The sequence below is a fragment of the Sorex araneus genome, chromosome 4 (assembly GCF_027595985.1).
Source record: "Sorex araneus isolate mSorAra2 chromosome 4, mSorAra2.pri, whole genome shotgun sequence".
Taxonomy (NCBI): domain Eukaryota; kingdom Metazoa; phylum Chordata; class Mammalia; order Eulipotyphla; family Soricidae; genus Sorex; species Sorex araneus.
In genome coordinates, this window is record NC_073305.1 from 48,465,928 (window position 1) to 48,487,214 (window position 21,287).

A 21,287-nucleotide genomic window follows, 5' to 3' on the forward strand; every position below is an offset into this window, starting at 1 on the left:
GTCATACATTATACAAGCACTCACTTTTGGAGGAGTCTGCTAAATACCTACAAAAGCATTAAGTCCAAAGCTGGAATCTAATGGGCCAAATATAGCCAAAGAATTTTCATAATTTGGGATGGGGAATGGTTCAAAGGGTTGGAGCACATACCAAGCATGTGGGAACCCCAGGGATTTGATCTTTGGCACCACATGGTCCCCCAGCACTACTGGGAGTTGCCCCTAAATATGGCACTAGAAGAAGTTCAAGAGAACTCTTCAATTCTGTAACATGTAGGCTATGAGCTAGAATGGGAAGATTTTTCCCTTTGTTACAATTATTGGAATCTATATCAAGGTCACTATTAGAGGTGACTCTCAGAAGATTGTGAGGATTTTCCTATATCTTCATTTATTTTTTGACTTTGGACTACACCCAGCAGGGATCAAAGGAGAGCCCTGGTTAAGGTTTGTTTCATGTGATGCTCTGGGGAACATGTGGGGATATAATCCAGGCCTCCTGCAAGCATGTAAATCCAACTGGATGAGCTTCTCTCTGATGCTAATCTTTTTTATTTTTGGAGGCGGGGAGAGGAAAGTCTGGGTACATCTGGCTGTGTTCTGGGCTTACTCTTGTTCTGAGCTCAGGGAACCAAACGAGGTGTTGGGGATGGAGCTCAGATCAGTTGTGTTCGAGGCAAGTGCCCTACTTGCTGTACTATTTTCCTAGCCCTTCTTCTTCTTTTTTTTTTTTTTTTTTGCTTTTTGGGTCACACTCGGCAATGCTCAGGGGTTACTCCTGGTTCTGCACTCAGGAATCCCCCTGGCGGTGCTTGGGGGACCATTTGGGATGCTGGAAATTGAACCCGGGTCAGCCGCATGCAAGGCAAACATCCTACCCGCTGTGCTATCGCTCCAGCCCCTTTCCTAGCCCTTCTTAGCCCAATCTTTGAATTTTTGGTTTTGGGCCACATTTGGCCAGTGCTCAGGGCTATTTTTGGCTCTGTACTGAGGAATGACCCCTAGTGGTGCTTGGGGAACCATATATGGTGCCAGGGATTAGAACCGGGGTCAGTAGGATGCAAGGCAAGTATCTTAACCCTTATATTATCTCTCCAGCCCATCAATCTTCAAATTCTCTACTTGAGAATTTCTTTCAAGTTCACTTCTCCAGTTCATGATATAATAAAACTGTGAACAAAAACCATCCTGAACTGTATGCTGTTTTAATATCAGAGTCAAATGTTTTTTCCTTAGTTTTTCATGCTTTACCTGAAATAGTAAATCTCGTCATCAACTACTTTTGCAGAGAGTGAAAACCTCTTAAGTCCCTTGAATTTCTTCATCTGTTTGTCACTCTCATTGTAGCGGCTCTCACAAAGCAGCACGTCATTTTCCGGGATTTCAGTTGGCCTGCAGGAGAGGAAGTCCTTGAAAGACAACACAGCACATTTTCCTAAAAGAAAAAATGAAGGAAATTAAGAGAATAAATTATTTCACAATTTCCTTTTTTTGAGCCTGCTGATCTCAGGCTCTATGCCCAGATATCACTCCTGGCAGTGCTCAGTATAATGTATGTAGTGCTGGGGATCGAGCTGACTGTATGCAAGACAAGTGCCTAGTCCCCTGTACTATCTCTCAACCCCCAAATCTCTCTTTTTTAAGGGAGGTTTGGGACACACTGAGAATGCTCAGGGCTTACCCCTGTGCTGAGGGTTCATTACTGGTGTTCAGGTTACTATATGTTATCCGAGAGATCCAAAACAGGATTGGCCATTCCAAGGCAAGTACCTTATCTCCTATTTCTCTAGCCCTTCATTATTTTAGAATGAATATATTCATATGATATATTGGGGCCAGAGAGACAGTTGGGTGCTTGCCTGTACTCAGCTGACACAGGCTGGACTCCCTGCATCTAGATGGCCCCCTGAGCACCACCAGGAGTGATTCCTGAGTGCAGAGACAGGAATAATTCCTGAGCACTGCAGGGTGTGGCCAAAAAACTAAACCAAAACAAAAAAAAAAACCCAAAACCCTATTCATATGATACAAAAGAGAAAAGAAATAAAGGGTAACATGTGGCATAAGTGCATACATGTAGAGGGCTAAGAGGTGGGTCAGTGGCTGAAGCACTTTTCCTGTAAACATAAGGTCAAAAGTTTAATTCTTGGTGTCACTCCCATGTGTTAAACATGATCCTGGCAATCTGCTGTTAATTCTTGGCAGCTTTGCTTTCTTGTGGTGCTGTAAACAATCTTTGCACCAAGGCAGCATGTGAGCATCCTGAAAGGTGACATGTGTGAGCACCACAATTAATTTACAAATACTGCATCTAAGGGACTGTGATCCCGGACAAGTACTGTGACTGAGTACTACAACCTGATGTACAACCCTCAGTGAGCACCAAAGCTTAAGCACCAGAATCAAGCATCAGGCTAGTCAGCAGTCACTCATTAAAAGATGAAAGGTCAGGGGGAGTTGATACACACAGATACCAATGGAACAGAATTCAATTTCAGTATATGTGCTGCTGAAGCAAGCACTGGAACAGAATTCAGAGATGGAAAATAAAATATTCAAAGTTGTAATTTTAAGGGCAGTTATTTTCAAGAAGCTTCCAAAACAAAACAATTGGAAAAGAATAGTCTCTTCAATAGACTGTGCTGGGACAACTGGATTTCCAGACACAGAAGAATGGAGATGTCGAATGGAGTAGGATTTCTAGACTTCATACCATATGCAAAAATTAACTTGAAGACTTCATTGTAAAAGCTACAACTGTATGACTCTTAGAAGAAAACACAGGTATAAAATTTGTGACCTTCAATTAGGCAATGGTTCTTAGAAGTGACATCAAAGTAATAAACTGTCAAAGATAAACTGAATTTTGCCAAAATGAAACCTTTTTGGGGGGTGGGAGGAGTTATGACAGATCGTGCTCAGGGCTTTCTCTGGGCTCTGCACTCAGGATCACTCCCAGTTGGCTACAAGAGAGGCAAGCTTCCTACACACTGTACTACTACTAGTGCTCCAGGCCCCCAACTCCAATGAAAAAACTCTGTGCTTCAAAGGACACTACCAAGAGAGTGAAGACATCCTAAAGAAGGAAAATATTTGCAAAATCATTATCTCCAGTACAGTCTAGTATCTAGAAAGTATAATAATGATACACAGTGTATCAATCCTACAATATAATAAGACAAGCAACCCAATTAATAAACAAAGGAGAGATAGCTCAAAGGTCTGGAGTGGGGGCTAGAGTGATAGCACAGCAGGTAGGGCGTCTGTCTTGTACATGGCTGACCCGGGTTCGATTTCCAGCTTCCTATATGGTCCCCTGAGCATGGTCAGAAGTAATTCCTGAGTGCATGAGCTAAGATAACCCCTGTGCATCGCCAGGTGTGACCCCCCCCCAAAAAAAAAAGATCCGGACTGTTTGCTTTGCATTAAGAAGCCCAGATTTGATCCCTGGCATAGTATATCTTCAAGCATTGCCTGAAGCAAATTATAAATAAGCTGGAAATATCCCCCAGCACTGCTAGGTGTGACCCCAAACCAAAAATTGAAATAATTCAAATAATCTCTGGCACCACATATGGTCTCCTGAACACAAAACTAGGAGTAAGCCCTGAGCACCACTCCCCCCTCCACAACAAAAGCAAGCAACCTAAAATCAATACAATAATAGCAAACCGGGGTTTGGTTCTTTACTTTGTCTTTGGGCCACACCCTGGGTCTGTACTCAGGATCCCTGAGTGCTTGGGGTTCATAAGGGGTGCTGGGATCAAATATGAGTGAGCTGCATGCAAGGCCTTACCCACGGTACTTTCTTGCAGGTCACCAAAATATATTTTTTCTTTTTTTTGCAGTAGTCAGGGGTTACTCCTAGTGGTGCTTGGAAAACCATATGGGGTACCAGGAATCAAATCTGCATCAGCCATGTGCTAGGCAAGCACCCTACCCACTGTATTATTCAGGCTCTCCAAAATATTTTTTAATCTGTTAATTTCCCTTTGGTTGTAACCACTGTTTCTTCCTTACAATCATATATAACTGATATAAAGTTTCTAACCAGTAAGCTTTGGGAAAGTGTTTCAAAAGCTGTAAATTTAGAGTAGTTAGCATAAATAAACTACAGAGTAATAGTGTCAGTTGATGGGGCTGGAGCGATAGCACAGCGGGTAGTGCATTTGCCTTGCACGCAGCTGACCCAGGTTCGAATCCCAGCATCCCATATGGTCCCCTGAGCACCACCAGGGGTGATTCCTGAGTGCAGAGCCAGGAGTAACCTCTGTGCATCACAGGGTGTGACTCCAAAAAAAAAGCAAAAAAAAAAAAATAGTGTCAATTGAAAAAGATGACAGTAAGTATAATAGACCGGAGAAATAGAATGCCATCATGAACTCTCAGTACAATCACTGAACAGAAACCAAAGCACAAATCCTTCATATTTTGTGGGAACAACAGCATCACTAGAATTATGTCTAATGACTATAAAAGTTGTTTACCTGTTTTCCTAATTTTCTACTTTATTCCTTTATATCTCCATGCTATAGAAATCACTTTAATGTGCACACTGGTTCACATCACCTCTCTGCTCACCCCTCAAGGAGCTTTTCCTCTCCAAACTTAATTTCTTCACACTATAAGAACTACTCTGAGAAACAATGGTATATCTACATAAGGAAATACTACACAGCCACCAGGAAAAATGAAGTCATAAAATTTGCTTATAAATGAATAGACAGGGTGAGTGAAGTGAATCAAAAGGAGAGACAGACGTGAAATGACTGCACTCATCTGTGGGATATAAAAAAGACTAATATGAGACTAATATCCACAGACAATAAAAGCAAGGGCCAGGAAGACTGGTCTTACATTTAGTGTTTGTTGCACTGAAAAGTTTATTTATTTATTTTTTTGTTTTTAGGTCACACCCGGCGATGCACAGGGGTTACTCCTGGTTCTACACTCAGGAATTACTCCTGGCGGTGCTCAGGGGACCATATGGGATGCTGGGGCCTTGCACATGACCAACCTGGGTTTGAGCCTGACATTCCATATAGTCTCCTGAGCCTAGCCAGGAGTGAACCCTGAGCCCAGAGACAAAAGTAAGCGCCTAGAACCATTGGGTGAGGTCTAACGACCACCCTCTGGCCTGCCCAAAAGAGATGGTTCTGCTAATGTCATCATTAACTAAAACAGAATCTCCCCTCAACATTACTCTCTTTCTACTTGGCTTTATTCTCATTTGCTGCCCTAATTACAACCTGATCCTGTATATGCATACCAGAAACTACGAATCTTTTTTTTTTCTTTTTGGGTCACACCCGGCGATGCACAGGGGTTACTCCTGGTTCTACACTCAGGAATTACTCCTGGCGGTGCTCAGGGGACCATATGGGATGCTGGGATTCGAACCCGGGTCGGCCGCATGCAAGGCAAAGGCCCTACCCGCTGTGCTATCGCTCCAGCCCCTACGAATCTTTTTTATTGCTCTATAGAAAGCACCTAAAACAGTGGTATACAACAGAAGTATGCAATTATTGTGGAATGAATGTACTTACATGAAAAGGCATAAATACCTACCCAGAATACATGTCATAGGGCACGTTTCTTCCAAATTACTCAAAAATACTTCTTTTTTGTAGAACATTTTTGTGGGTTCATGTTCCGTTTCTTCTGGATGAATGAAGATGGGGCCATAAAAATATGCAGCTCCATCTCGAACCCATACCTTTTCAATTCTTGGGGGGAAAAAAATGGAGAAATTCTATTAAAACAGAATTCTGAGAAATTTTATTCTTGAAGGATTAATTCAACATAAAATGAAAAAAAATTAGTGAATATGTATTATTTAGAGAAGTTTCATTGTTTGAATAATAAGACAATCTTTCTACCCACTTCCTGTAAGCATATACTAGAAAATATTGGGAAACAGACCAAACATTCACCTGAGGGAGAATTGTTTTGAAGTCATACCTGGTGGTACACAAGGACCACCTCTGGCTCTACGCTAAGCCTGAAAGTGCTGGGAGACCACACGTGATACCAGAATTTGAACCAGGGTGGTGGCTACAGCTGCATGCCGGGCAAGTCCATTGACCTTTATATCTCTCTGGCCCCTGAAAATAGGTATCTTAACATAATTCCAGGTATAAAAAACTTAACAGTTCTAACATACTCTAGGGTTTCCCCGCTCTGAGATGCTCATGATGAAAACAGAACTAACCATCTTGTTATTAGACTTGTAAACTTGGAAAAACATCTTCTGTGTATGAGGTCAACCACCTAAGTGGAAGATATTCATTTAAGGCAATGGTTTATGGTGATCTTTTGAAGTAAGTACCTGATATCTATCCAATTCTGGATAATCTGATGGAAGCATGTATTATTTTTTGGAAGGGTGTGGTGAGGGGGCCTTATTGGTGATGCTCAGGAATCATTCTTGGCAGTGCTTGGGACTATATGGGATGCTGGGATCGAACCTAGGCTGGTCATATGCAAGGCAGGCCCCTTGCCCACTGTATCACTGCTCTGTTCCCTGGGAGATAGTACAGTGGGTATGGCACTAGCCTTGCATGCAGACCACTTGGGTTCCATCTCCTGCATCCCATATGGTCTCCTGAGTGCCATCAGGAGAGATCCCTGGGCACAGAGTCAGGAAGCATACCCTGAGCACCACTGGGTATGGCTACCCTTCCCCCCCGAAAATTAACTACTCCAAACATTGATACTGGTATTGACCTACCACATTTATGGCTCCCTGGAGCACCACCCTGTGTCACCCCTGGATACAGATTCAGAACACCCTGAGTATAGCCAGGTATGGCCTAATTTACTTCCCAGAAAAACAACAACAACAGCAACAACAAAAAAAACCCCCAAAAATCTGGGGGCTGGAGTGATAGCACAGTGGGTAGGGCGTTTGCCTTGCATGCGGCCGACCCGGGTTCGATTCCCAGCATCCCATATGGTCCCCTGAGCACGGCCAGGGGTAATTCCTGAGTGCAGAGCCAGGAGTAACCACTGTGCATCGCCAGGTGTGACCCAAAAAGCAAAAAAAAAAAAAAAAAAAAAACAAACAAAAAACCCAAAAATCTGACTACTTGGCCAAATCTACACATCACCCCTGCCTGGATTATTACAACTTTCCTAGAAAATCTTGCTTCTACTTTTGACCCTTTATAGTCTTTAGACAGTAAACAATCAAGACCTTGAGTCAGATATCATGTTTTTTATTTTGGTTTCGGGGCAACACTTAGTGGTGCCCAGGGGCTACTACAACCTGGTAGTAAGAGGTCAGCCCAATTCTGGCCGCCTGCATGCATAAGATGCACTCAGACTGGGGCTGGAGCTATAGCACAGCAGGTAGGGCGTTTGCCTTGCACGCGGCCGACCCGGGTTCGATTCCCAGCATCCCATATGGTCCCCTGAGCACCGCCAGGAGTAATTCCTAAGTGCAGAGCCAGGAGTAACCCCTGTGTATCGCCAGGTGTGACCCAAAAAGAAAAAAAAAAAAAGATGCACTCAGACTGTTGAATCTTCCTGGTGCAGATATCATTTCTGAGTTTAAGTAATTCATTTACGACTGGAATGACAGTACAGCAGGTAGGCAGGTTGCCTTGTAGGTGGGTTTGATCCCTGGCACACATATGGTTTCCCAAGCTGGGCCAGGAGTGATCCTTGAACACAGAGCCAGGAGTAAAGCCTGAGCACCACTGGGCATCCTTCCCCCACCTCCACAAAACCAGAAACAAAAACAATAATCCATTTAATTCAATAAAAGCTCAAGTTCCTATTATGGTCTTTGGACCACATGATCCCCGGGGGCCCCCCGACCCCCGTTCTCTCCCCTTCTCCATTCTCTGCTTCCCCTCTCCTCTCCCTCCTTTCTCCTCCCACCCTAATCTTTCTACTGCCTATCTTTCTACTGGAAAACTTTCTTTCTGGATATTATTACTCCCTCAGTTTCTTCAAGTATCAGCTCAACTGTCAGCTCTCAGTGAGACCTGCAGACCTGTTTAAAATATTCCATGTGCTCACTCTAACCATGGCATTCCCAATGACCTAACAAAGTTCATCACGAATGATACACTCTACTTATTCTCAGTATTTACTGCCTGCCACTAGGACAAAGATCCACGGGACTAAGGATATGAGTCTATTTTATTCACTACAGCATCTCTGAAGCCTAGCAAAGAGAAGGAACACAATAAATGCTAATTAAATGATGAACAAATATGAAGGGGAAACTGAAGCTCAGACATGTAACTACTGGGCTGGAGATAGTACAGGAGGTAAGGGCTTGCCTTGCATGTGTTTGACCCTAGTTTGATTTGTGGAAGCACATATGGTCTCCCGAGCACAGCCAGAAATAAATCGTAAGCACTGCAGGGTGTGACCCAAAAACAATAAACAATAAACACAAAGAAAATAAGTAAATAAATTGCTATGCACATGAAACTAGAAGAGCTGGAAATTAAATGAAGGTTCCTTGGAACCATGTTTTTTTTGTTTTTGTGCTATAGCTGGTGTTGGTCAGGGCCTAGTCCTGGTACCGCTCAGGGACCATGTATTGCTGAGAATAAAACGTGGACATCCTGCACGTGTAGCTTATTGATAATAATGCCCCCCCCCATTATTGTTCCTAGCTGCTATTCCTCTGTTGTTCAGCCCTTTGACTCCTTTACTATTGTTTCAGGCTATTCAGCTGTACCTTTTTTTGTTTGTTTTGGGGGCATACCCCATAGTGCTCAGGGCTCATTCCCGGCTCTGTGCTCAATGACCAATCATAGAGATGTTCGGGGGGCCATATGGGGTACTGGGGATCAACCCTGGGTCAGCTGCTGGCCATGCAAGTGTCCTACCCACCGTATTTCCTCTCTGGCTCCTCAACTATATTTTTAACCAGTTACTTGTTTATCAAATATATGAGCTCTATGCGCAGGAAGAGTGACCAAAAAGACAGGATTCCTATTCTGACAGTACTACAATCTGGCAGAGAAATCTGACAGTAATATAAAGTGCCCTGAGATTATGTAACAAAAATGCACTCTGGAAGGGATACAAAGCTATCCCTAAGGAAGTGCCATTTAATTAATTATTTTTTATTATTTTTTTAGCTAATTAATTAAAAAAAGTTTTATTGGATCACCGTGAGATAGTTATAAACTTGCATGACTGTGTTTTAGTCAAACAATGCTTGAGCACCCATCCATCCACCAGTGCACATTTTCCGCCACCACTGTTCCAGTGTCCTACCCACCATGCTCACCCCACCTCACTCCCTGCCTCTGTGGCAGGTACAATCCTTCTTTCTCTCTAATTTTGGGCATTATGATTGTCAATACAGATACAATACAGATAAGAGGTCATTGTATTTGGTCCTTGGTCTAGTTTCAGCACACATCTCCCATCCTGGGAGATCTCTCCAATCATCATTTACTTAGTGGTCCCTTCTCTGTTCCAACTGTCTTTTCCCCCGGAAGTGCCATTTTAAACTGAACTTCACTGTATGAAATAGGCAGGGAGAATTCTACTTTAGGGTTCTGTTAATGGCAGAAGGGAAACAAAAAGAATTTATGGGAGGAATTTAAAATAAGTGTGGCTCGGGGCCTGGAGCGATAGTACAGTGGGTGACCATTTGCCTTGCATTTAGCCAGCCTGGGTTTGATCTCTGGTACCCCATATAGTCCCAAGCACAGCCAGGAGGAGTGATTCGTGAGTGCCGAGCCAGGGATAACCCCTGAGCATTGCTGGGTAAGACTGAAAAAACAAAAACCAAACCAAACCAAAACAACAACAACAAAAACCCTGTAGCTAGAGAATAATGATGTAAGATGAACTGCCAAAGTTTACAGGGGAGGGATTTTATCTTTATCCCAGAGACTGATTATTTCAACTGATCCTTTATCTTAGCAGATCAGACCAACCTCATCCCTGCTCACCTGCCTACACGAGGGCGCACCAGGCCATGGGACTTGATGAATACACAATCTCCAACCTTTAGCCACATGTCATTGTAACGAAGCTGCTCAAAATAGTGGCAACCTGGTTCACCATTTGACATTTCCACAGGGACATCTTCTTTCTCCTACAAAGAGAAAACTGGTTGAAGATATGCAGCTAACAATCAAGAAACAGAAAAGATACGCAGCTGACAATCAAGTAACAGACAGAAATGCTAAGAAAAGAAAGCAGGTGGGGCAGAGCAGTCGTATATGGGCAGGGCATTTGTCTGGCATGCTGCTGACCCAGGTTTGAGTCCCAACACCTCAGATGGTCCCACAAACCTGCCAGGAATAGCCTCTGCGCACAGAGCCAGGAGCAAGCTCTGAGCATACCTGGGTGTGGCCCCAAATAAAAACAAAACAAAACAAAGAAAAGAAAGCAGGCTTTGCATTATAGTAACATAAAAGAAAATATAACCACAAACAGAAACTTTGAAGAATACAGAAAACTAAAGGATTACTGATGATTATCACATTAAGGGCTGAAGAGAGTTCAGGAGGTCGGGAACCACACAGCCCCCAAGCACTGTAAGGTGTGACCAAAAAGCACAGAGCCAGGAGTTCAAAAACAAAAAGTCAAAACAAAAGATCACTGCAATCAAAATAAGCCTTAAAAATACTTGGTTTTAAATTCCAGTTAACTATATTTTTTATTTGGGGCACTACCCAAAGGTGCTCAGGGGTTCTGCGCTCTATGCTCCAGGGGTCACTCCTGACAACGAATGACAGGGGGCATATATGAGGTGCTGGCTACCAGCCAGCATGGTCTAAAGGCAAGACAAGTGTCTTAGACCCTGTACTAGCTCTCCAGACCCTCACTTTCAAAAATGTCACTCCAATGTGACATTTTATAAAATATTCCCTTCTTTCTCATTCTTCCATTCCTGTTTTTATTAATTTTTTGTTTTTTGGGTCACACTCAGTGATCAGGAGTTACTCCCGGCTCTCACTCAGGAATTACTTCTGGAAGTGCTCGGGGGACCATATAGGATGCCAGGGATCGAACCGAGGTTGGCTGCATGCAAGGTAAATGCTCTACCCACTGTGCTATCGCTCCAGCTCCCCATTCCTACTGTTTTTATCAAAAGTAAAAACAAACTGAAGAGAATGTATCAGTATTCAGAAGCAGTCTCTTTCATACATTGTTACATAGAGTATAAGGAGTCAAATTTCATAGTTTCCTCTCTACACAGAATTTAAAATTTCCTTTTTATTCTTAAGGGCTTTGGAGCTACTTCTTGGTATCCACTTGGGAGACCACAAACCACGCACAACCAGGGACTGAATTCAGGCCTTAGGCATGCAGCAAAAAACGTACTTAGCTCATTGGACTATCTTTCTGGCCCTGAATTAAAAAGTTTTTGTCTGTTTTTGGGCCACATCTGGCATTATCTGGGGCTTCTAGTTGATGCTCAGGGAACCATGTGGTGCCAGGAACTGAACCAGGACTGGTAACATAACTACAACCTCTGTACAACATCTCTCTCCAGCATCCTAAATATAAATTTGTTTGAACCACGCCCATCAATGCTCACAGAAGTGACCACTGGAAGTGCTTTGGGAGCATATGTGGAACCAGGGAATGAAAGCAAGCACCTTATCTGCATCTTATATCTCCAGTCCCTTAATTTCTGTTTTTTCTTCCTTCTGGCTAAGATTCTATATTGTTCTATTTCTGATTTTGAATATTCTATTCATTTATTATTTATTCTAGTCATTATTCTATTCATCATATTCATTTATGAAATATATAAATATAAAGCTCTGTTCTGTGTGGTTATTATCAACATACCTTTTCTAAGTTAAAATTGTCTTCGGTTCGACTATCTTCTGAGTTGTCGGTGTTTTTGTCATCTTCAACTTTATCTGCATTTGCAAATACAGAGGCCACTCGAACCACAGGCAGAGGAACATCCCGAGGAACAAACCTAACTGAACTGATGGGCATTGTCCACAGTTTGATTTTTTTGAAAGATTTGGTTTTGGCAGAATACCGTGATTCACAGACAAAAACATCCTCATCTCGAAAGTTTTCTGGGCATAATTTAAAGTATTCCTGAAAGGTGTAAGAATAAAGTTGATTAGTTAGGTAAACTTTTCTTCTTTTTTAGTTTTGGGCCACACCTGGTGATGCTCAGGGGTTACTCCTGGTGGTACTCAGTGTACCATATGGGATGCTGGGGATCAAACCCAGGTCAGCTTTGTACAAAACAAATGCCCTACCCACTGTATCAAAACTAATCAACCACAAAAACAAAAACACATTAACCATGTAAACAAATAAAAATGCTATAAAGATTTTGTTTTTGTGTTCTGGGCCGAGCCTGGTGGTGCTCAGAACTTACTCCTGGCTCTGTGCTAAAGGAGCACTCATGGCAGGCACAGGGAGCCATATGGGGTGCCGGGGAAGGAACATGGGTCAGGTATGTACATGGCAAGTGCCCTTACCCACTCTACTATCTCTCTGGTCCATAAAGACCTTCTGACAGTTAAGAACAAATGGAAAATGGCTACAGATCTTTATAAATTACAAGAGCATTTCTCCTTGCTACAGTAAAGACATTAAGCAGATCGATAATTTACTTTAGCTTATCAATTGCTCCTTAGACAATATATTATTTTATAAAGCTAAAATGCCCCTTTAAAGCTCATGCCCCTATTTTACACAAAAAGTAGCACTGTAGCACCGTCGTCCATCCCACTGCTCATCAATTTGTTCGAGCAGGCACCAGTAACATTTCTACTGAGAGACTTGTTATTACTGTTTCTGGCATATCGAATACGCCATGGGTAGCTTGTCAAGCTCTACCGTGTGGGCGGGATACTCTCAGTAGCTTGCTGGGCTCTCCGAGAGGGACAGAGGAGAGGAATCGAACCCAGGTCGGCCATGTGCAAGGCAAACGCCCTACCCGCTATGCTATCACTCTAGTTCTACAAAAAGTATCTTATAATACCCAAAAGCCACAGATACTCTCAGAAATCAGCATTCTTAAAAAATTTAATTGCTTATAGTTATATAGGACCAGCAAAAAAATGCCCATTCATGATCATGTTATCTAATACATTAGATATGAGGCTAATTTATTTTCATATCTTTGTGAGATATGGCAATACCTTATTTTCAAAAAAAAAAAAGCCAGAAAGCCATTCCAGTTTAAAATTGAAAAGAGTTTAAAACAAACAAAAATCTTGTAAGTACCAATATTTTGGGTTTACAGATTTTATTCTTGTGGAATGATTTATACTTATGACTAATGAGTTTCTTACCTTGACAAACATGACTACACATTTGCCTAGAATTTTACTAACAGGAACTTTATTATAATAGTCACTCTTAAAAACTTCCTTTTCTAGAAATTTTCGTGTAGCCAGATGGAATGTTTCATTTGGCCGATAAAACCAACAGCCATACAACCATTTTTCACCTCAAAAGAGAGAGAAAGGGAGAGGAAGAATTAACATTAACAAAAATTAACCCTTCTGTGCAAAATGAAATACTCTATTCTTAACCTAGTGAGAGTAATAGATTTTTCAGACCATGAACCCTTAACATAATCAGCTTAGAGGAAATAGGATTAACTAAAATCCCACTTTCTCCCATATCAAATGATGTATAATACACAGACTAAAGAAGACTATGAGACTGTTCTTTGCTAGGATTAGGACACACATATGCACAGATTAGGTGTGTGCTGACAGAACTACACTGAGGCTCAGATTCTCAATCTGAGAACCATGTGTAACTGAATTTGGGGGTTGGGGTGGGCAGGGAGGGTTGTCACAAAAAATTGAAAAGAGTCAAGTTTCTTAATGTATAATCACCAAAAGTTAATTTTAAATCAACTGTGTATTAAGTACAGGTATTCCTAGCATCACTTGCCTGTGCTATATCCCGCCCCCTCCCCGCACTGCTTGTGCTCTATGTCTTGGGCAAAAAGGGGTGACAAGTGGAAAAGGTTTAGAAACCTTGTACTAAAGGACTAAATTATTTAGCTATTTAGCATTCGGTAAACAGAATCCAGAAGCATTTTATATGATGAATAGCTAAAAGATTTGGATTGCCTGGTTTTGTCTTCATGAACATCTATTTTTCAAGTCTCAAGGTAAAGGCAACCGTTTCAGGAATTTTTCTGGAAATCAAATCCTACGGCAAGATATGTATCTCAGCAATTTTATTTTTCTGCTAGGAGTGAGGGGGTTTTGCTCAGGGGTCACTCCAGGTGGTGCTGGGGACTATGCAGTACCAGGAAATTGAACCTGGGGTTCTCTTTACACAAAGCATGAGGTTTTGTCATTTCAACTGTCTGCAAAGACCTTCACATTATGATTTTAGTATCAACTGAATGAATCTTGACTAGATTTCAATGAGTATCTCCCTCCCTTCCCCTTCCCTTCATTATCTTGTCTTTGGGTCACACCTGGTAGCATTCAAGGGACCATATGATACGGATACGGGGGGATTGAACCTGAGCTTCCAGCAACAGAAGTTTGCACTATAGCCAACTGAGCCATCTCTCCGGTCTAGAAGTTATATTTCTAAGACTCAACTGTGCTACTGTTCAACAGTTCTAGATCCAGTATTTTTTATATAGTAGGTACTTATTTGATAGACACAAAATATGAGTTGCAATGTTCTTCTCTGAGAACAATGAGTAAAGTAGCCACATCTCATCGATATGATTTAAACAAACTTACCAGCTGAATCTTCCCATAGTCTCTCTATACAGACAATGTGTGGCAGTAGGTTGCTTTCTGCAGGCTCCACATAGACATAATCGCCAACATGGTACATGCTATTCTTAAAACTACAGTCCTGGCTATATGTCCGATGAAGGCCTGAGAGGCCAGCAGCACCAGAGGAATCTTCACTCTTTTCAGCCTCTGAGATAAAAAAGAGAATAAGGTTCTTATTATCAGGGTGCTGAAATCAGACAAGATTCCAATAATACGTACTAATTTGATAATTTTCTAGGCACTCAAAGGCAGGATTCAGGACAAACAAGTACTCCCAACAGTCTCTACTAAGAAATGCCTTTCTGAGCTATAAGCAACCACCAATGTATCAACACATATTTAAAAAAATTATAGAATAAAGATAACCACTTTAAAATATATGCTCAGTACAATTATTCTGGATGATACAGAAATGTATGAAGAGGGGCTGGAGAGGTAGAAGAGTGGGTAAGGCCTTGCACCTGGCCAACCTGTTTGATCCCCAGCATCCCATGTAGTCCCCTGGGCACTGCCTCTGATTGCAGAGCCAGGAATTTCCCATGAGCATTGCCAAGTGTGGCCACAAAACAAAAACAAACACTTAAAAACCACTGGCGGCTGGAGTGATAGCACAGCGGCAAGGCGTTTGCCTTGCACGCGGCCAACCCGGGTTCGATTCCCAGCATCCCATATGGTCCCCTGAGCACCGCCAGGAGTAATTTCTGAGTGCAGAGCCAGGAGTAACCCCTGTGCATTGCTGGGTGTGACCCAAAACGCAAAAAAACAAAAACAAAAAAACAAAACAAAAAAACAAACTTAAAAACCACTCATAAACTATCTAGAAATATATATATATATATATATACTTTTTTTTTGCTTTTTGGGTCACACCTGGTGTTGCACAGCGTTACTCCTGGCTCATGGACTCAGGAATTACTCCTGGTGGTGCTCAGGAAACCACATGGGATGCTGGGAATTGAATCTGGGTTGGCTGCGTGCAAGGCAAATGCCCTACCCGCTGTGCTATCACTCCAGCCCCTATTAGAAATAATTAATCATGCATTTTTATCTCCTCCTTAATGCTTCTGAAAAAAATTTCCTCTAAGTTATAGATGGATGTCATAATTTTTAGAACTGAGAAAATACCGAATATGTATCACTATATCACTATCATCCCGTTGCTCATCAATTTGCTTGAACAGGCACCAGTAACGTCTCCACTGTGAGACTTGTTACTGTTTTTGGCATATCGAATACGTCATGGGTACCTTGCCAGGCTCTGTCATGCGGGCAGGATACTCTCAATAGCTTGCCAGGCTCTCTGAGAGGGACGGAGGAATCGAACCCAGGTCAGTTTCATGCAAGGCAAATGCCCTACCTGCTGTGCTATGGCTCCAGCCCCACCGAATATGTATATGTAATAAACTGTACACTATGTATATATACACTGAACATATGAATACTTCTCTTGAGATTAAATGCTTTTCAACAAAATTTTTTGTAAATGTGACTTGAAATCAGGGTCTCAATATGCAAGGTAAATGCTTCTATTGTTAAGCCACAACCCAGCCTTAAAATGACCTTTTTTCGGGTTTCTGAGCCACTCCAAGATGTTTTTAGAGCTTACTCCTGGCTCTGCGCTCAAGGATCTCTTTGGGGATACTTGGGGGACCATGTGTGGTGATGGGAGGCACACTGGACCCCCTGGGCACCACCAACAGCAAACACCCAAGTATTGTTGTGTGTGACCAAAATCAAGTTATAATTTATAATTACTTATACAATAGAGTTCATGTTTGCCAGTTTGCTACTTGGCTTTTTGTTCTTCTCTCCCCCCTAACCCCACTATCACTTTTTAAATTTAATTTTGGATTTTGGGCCTCATGTGTTTTTGTATGTAGATGTGGTTTTCTTGTGTGTGTGTTTTTTGCTTTGTTTTTGAGTGACACTGGGAGATGCTCAGGGGCTTTTCCTGCTCAATGCTTCAGGATCAGAATCATGGTCTTGTGTGTTAAACGCAGGTGCTTCTCCCACTGTGCCACTTCCAGGCTCCTGTTTGCTATTTCCTTGTGTGGTCTTTGAGATCTGTAGCTTTATGTTTTCTAGCAAATTCGAGAAGTTTCCAGTTATTATGTCTTCATGTATTCTTTTTCTCTTCTCTCCCTTGGGACTCCCACATAAGTACTAGGACATATGACATTAGGAGTTGCTCCTATGTTTGAAAGCTAAAGATCAATCAAGAGTTTAGGCGAAGACTGTGTGCAAGCACTTAAAACTAAAGAACACAGTCTTTGTTGATTGTTCTGTATGTATCTGGGGTATGCACTAAGAGTTACAACCAATTTTCAGGAATTCCTTCGGTTGTTTTTCACTAGGTTCTCACACCTTTTCCAGCCAGTCAGTAATCTGTGGAGGACTTACCCCAGTCTTTATATGGCTTTTAAATTTCTAGGATATTTCTAAAACTGTCACCTCTTTACCACACTTGCTTTTGCACTGTCTGTGAGAATGCTCCCTGCTCCACACATGTGCAGAACACTGCCATTCTTTTTTCCTTTTTTTTTTTTTCTGGGTCACACCTAGTGATGCTCAGGGGTTACTGCACTCAGGATTATTACTGGCGGAGCCTGGGGGACACAATGGAATGCTGGGATGGAACCCGGGTCAGCTACGTGCAAGGCAAACGTCCTCCCAGCTGTACTATCGTTCCAGCCCCACAGTCATTCTAACAAACACACAACTCAAATCAACCCTGAATGTGTCATCCCTCTGGTTGAGGTGGGTTAACTGTACAGCTAGCCCTATGCTGATCAAAGTATGTTCACCAATTACATTCCTTTCTCCTCTTTGTGCACATGCCATTGCTTATAAATGGCTTTCAAATCAACATATTTTCTTGCTAAGAGAAAAAAGACTTGTATGCATATTTGATGCTAAAGACTAACATAAACCTTGGAAAGCATGGATTGTAGGTATATATGTCACTTTAACTTTAGTAGAAATTATCAAATTTCTAATACAAATTTTGGCTGTCAATACTTTAAATACTGTAAATTCTGGTAAATGACACAAAATAACATTTTTAGGTTGATACAACAACAACAAAATTTCCTATGTGGTTCAATTAAAATGTTCGGGGGCTGGAGCGGTAGTACAGTGAAGAGGATGTTTGCCTTGCATGCGGCCAACCTGGGTTCGATTTCTGGAATCCCATTTGGTCCTCTGAGCACCATCAGGAGTGATTCTTTTTTTTTTTTTTTTTGCTTTTTGGGTCACACCCGGCGATGCACAGGGGTTACTCCTGGCTCTGTACTCAGGAATCACCCCTGGCGGTGCTCAGGGGACCATATGGGATGCTGGGATTCGAACCCGGGTTGGCTGCGTGCAAGGCAAACGCCCTACCCGCTGTGCTATCGCTCCAGCCCCAGGAGTGATTCTTGAATGCAAAGCCAGTAGTATTCACTGAGCATCAGCAGGTGTGACCCAAAATAAGCCAATAAATAAATAAAAGGAGAAGTAAAAAAAAAAAAAAAACAAACCCAAAAAAAACTCACTGGGCCCAGAATCTGAATGAAGAATGTTAAGAACTTACTGCACAGAATGTTTTCTAGGCCCTTAAACTTATAGCTACCAAGTTATTATATCTCCCATATTTGTGAACTAACTGACTTTGTTCCTGAAATAGTAGGAAAACAGCTGTGCTGCACGGTAATTGTAATCTTTTCCAGTCTCGTGACCAAAGTGGTAGGGATAAAAATGTTTCTTTCAACCCTATAACAGTAATAATTGGGGGCTGGAGCAATAGCACAGCGGGCAGGGCGTTTGCCTTGCACAAGGCCGACCCGGGTTTTATTCCCAGCATCCCATATGGTCCCCTGAGCACCGCCAGGAATGACTCCTGAGTGCAAAGCCAGGAGGTAACCCCTGTGCATTGCCAGGTGTGACCCAAAAAGAAAAAAAAAACCCAATAATAATTAAAAAAAAAAAAATTTCATCTTAAGATGTCTATTTTAATACACATATATATTTTTTGCAGGGAGTACTCCCAAGTGATGTGCAGGCCCTAGGGCCCTCTTAGTGATTCTCATCTAATTGAGCCAGTGGTTCAGTGCTGAAGCCCAGGAATGTGATACTATTTAGATTACCCAGGCCACCCCCATGCGTCAGGTACAAGGGGTATCAAACTGAGTTGGCACCATACCCATGAACTATACTCTTCCCCACAGCTAATGGCAAGAACAGCAGCAATACTTTTTTCTTCATATTTAATAAAAGGAAAATAAACCAACCTCTTTTTTCTTCTTCTCGTTTTAGTTTATCTTCTTCTATTTCTTTTGGTAATTTTTCCTTTTTCTCTTTCTCTACATCATTATGTAAATGTTTCGTGGTATAGCTGAGAGCTGGTGAAAGAAGGATCTCTCCATTTTTGCAGAGTTCATCACGAATTTTAATAAAAAACTGCTGAAGTTCTACTGCATCTTCGTATATTTCAGAATCTGTCCTATAATGGCATCAAGGAGTTATCTACTGACACACAAATTGCTTATTTTAAACACCTCAATCACATATTAAATTCTATTACATGCTTCTTTACCTTTAACTAATTGATATATGGGAACTTTATATAATTTTATGGGTCTTTCCTTGAAATGTGTTAGCTACACTCTAAAGTGTCACACTTTATCTTGGTTTTTGATATATGCCCACAATTTCTTTTTCCTTAAGGCTCATTTCCTGTTCACCCTGTGTAAAGGCAAGGCTCCCTGCATTCTCCCAGGGAAAGACATGGCACATGAATCAGTTGTTTTGAAAACAGAATGAGGCTGCAAGAATTAAGGGCTACCCTAAGGCTCACTTACGTGCATCTAATGTATAAATTACTTAAAAAAAAACAACAACAACAAACGGAATCACTGTAAGTGTAAATTACTTTTTACTTTCTCTCTCTCTTTTTTTGGGTCACACCCGGCAATGCACAGGGGTTATTCCTGGCTCATGCACTCAGGAATTACTCCTGGCGGTGCTCAGGGGACCATATGGGATGCTGGGATTAGAACCCGGGTCGGCCACGTGCAAGGCAAATGCCCTATCCGCTGTGCTACTGCTCCAGCCCCTTTTTACTTTCTCTTAACTGAGAGATCCGTACATCACATAAAGTATTAACAGAAGTTTCTGGTGATGTTTGTTTCTTCTTTTTGGACTGACATCATATAGGTCCAGGCAAGCAGAAAATCAGCGAATATTTGAACCTATACTGCAAAGTCACGAAGGCACCTGGTAACTGCCACAAACTTGAGACTTAGTGTTCATTTCTTTGTTTTACTTTTTGGGCCCCACTTAGCAGTGCTCAGGGCTTACTCCTGGATGTGTGAGGGGCTTGTTGACCATATGCAGTGCCAGAAATAAAACTGGGATTGATCATGTACGAGACAAGCAAGTGCCTTAAACCCTGTAATACCTCTCCAGCACTCAGTGCTCATTTGAATTTCCCAGAAATAACTGAGGACACAGATCTGGGTTGTAACTCAAGGGCAGAGCATGTGCCTGCATGCTTAAGACCTTGTGTTCAATCCCTGGCACCATAAAGATAAATAGAAAAAACTATATAGTTAGAAAGTTCCAGCAGGAACAACACGGTGAAAGATGGGAAAAATAGTCATTTTGATAACACATTTCTATGTTTCTTTGCTTATTTATAAAATGAGAAGACTGGGCAAAATAAGTTTTGTAATTAAAACAAGACAAGATTTTTTTAGAACTCTTTCTAATCTACTGTAGTCTGAGGAAGGCTTACATATAATTCTATAAATAAGGAATATCAGGGTATTAAAAAATGACTCACAAAGGTAACCACATACCAATGTCTTAGCAGCATAGAGACATTTTGGCAGGAACTGTAAGCCTAGTCAACTACTTCATAACACACAACAGAGAGTCTAGCTCAAGTCTCCAGAAAGTTTCTTTGAAAAAAATTTTTTTTTTTTTTTTTTTTTTGCTTTTTGGGTCACACCTGGCGATGCACAGAGGTTACTCCTGGCTCTGCACTCAGGAATTACCCCTGGCTGTGCTCAGGGGACCATATGGGATGCTGGGGATCGAACCTGGGTCGGCGGCGTGCAAGGCAAACGCCCTACCCGCTGTGCTATCCTCCAGCCCCTCTTTGAAAAAATTTTTATCTATTGGGGCTGGAGCGAAAGTACAGCGGGTAGGGTGTTTGCTTCGCATATATGGTCAACCTGGGTTCCATTCCCAGCCCTCCTATGGTCCTTTGAGCAGTAGGAGTGATCCCTGAGTGCAGAGCCAGGATAAATCCTGAGCACAACCAGGTGTGGCCCCAAAACAAAGCAAACAAACAAACAAACAAACAAAAGGCCTACAAATGAAAAAAGAACTAATTGGTGGGTATAAAGCAGAATTCAGCAGATGGAAAAAATTAAGATAATAGGAGGCTATTGATGCTTCCCTTGTCCTTATCTTCCCATGGAATTCTGTTTTTTTTTTTGTTTGTTTGTTTGTTTTTGGGTCACACCCGGCGATGCACAGGGGTTACTTCTGGCTCATGCACTCAGGAATCACTTCTGG

General features: G+C 41.9%; 1 protein-coding gene across 22 annotated transcripts in view; it reads right to left on the reverse strand.

Moving 5' to 3' along the window:
* The window catches only part of PBRM1 (polybromo 1), a 106,934-nt gene that overhangs the window by 18,143 nt on the left and 67,504 nt on the right, over window positions 1–21,287 (reverse strand). For all 22 annotated transcript variants that reach the window (XM_055135825.1, XM_055135834.1, XM_055135832.1 and 19 more), the window contains 7 exons: window positions 18,995–19,206; window positions 14,688–14,873; window positions 13,260–13,417; window positions 11,785–12,048; window positions 9,930–10,075; window positions 5,569–5,726; window positions 1,252–1,435 (listed from right to left, as the gene is read on the reverse strand). In XM_055135825.1, coding sequence (XP_054991800.1) covers window positions 1,252–1,435; window positions 5,569–5,726; window positions 9,930–10,075; window positions 11,785–12,048; window positions 13,260–13,417; window positions 14,688–14,873; window positions 18,995–19,206 — 1,308 coding nt within the window. The remainder of the gene's footprint in view (window positions 1–1,251; window positions 1,436–5,568; window positions 5,727–9,929; window positions 10,076–11,784; window positions 12,049–13,259; window positions 13,418–14,687; window positions 14,874–18,994; window positions 19,207–21,287) is intronic.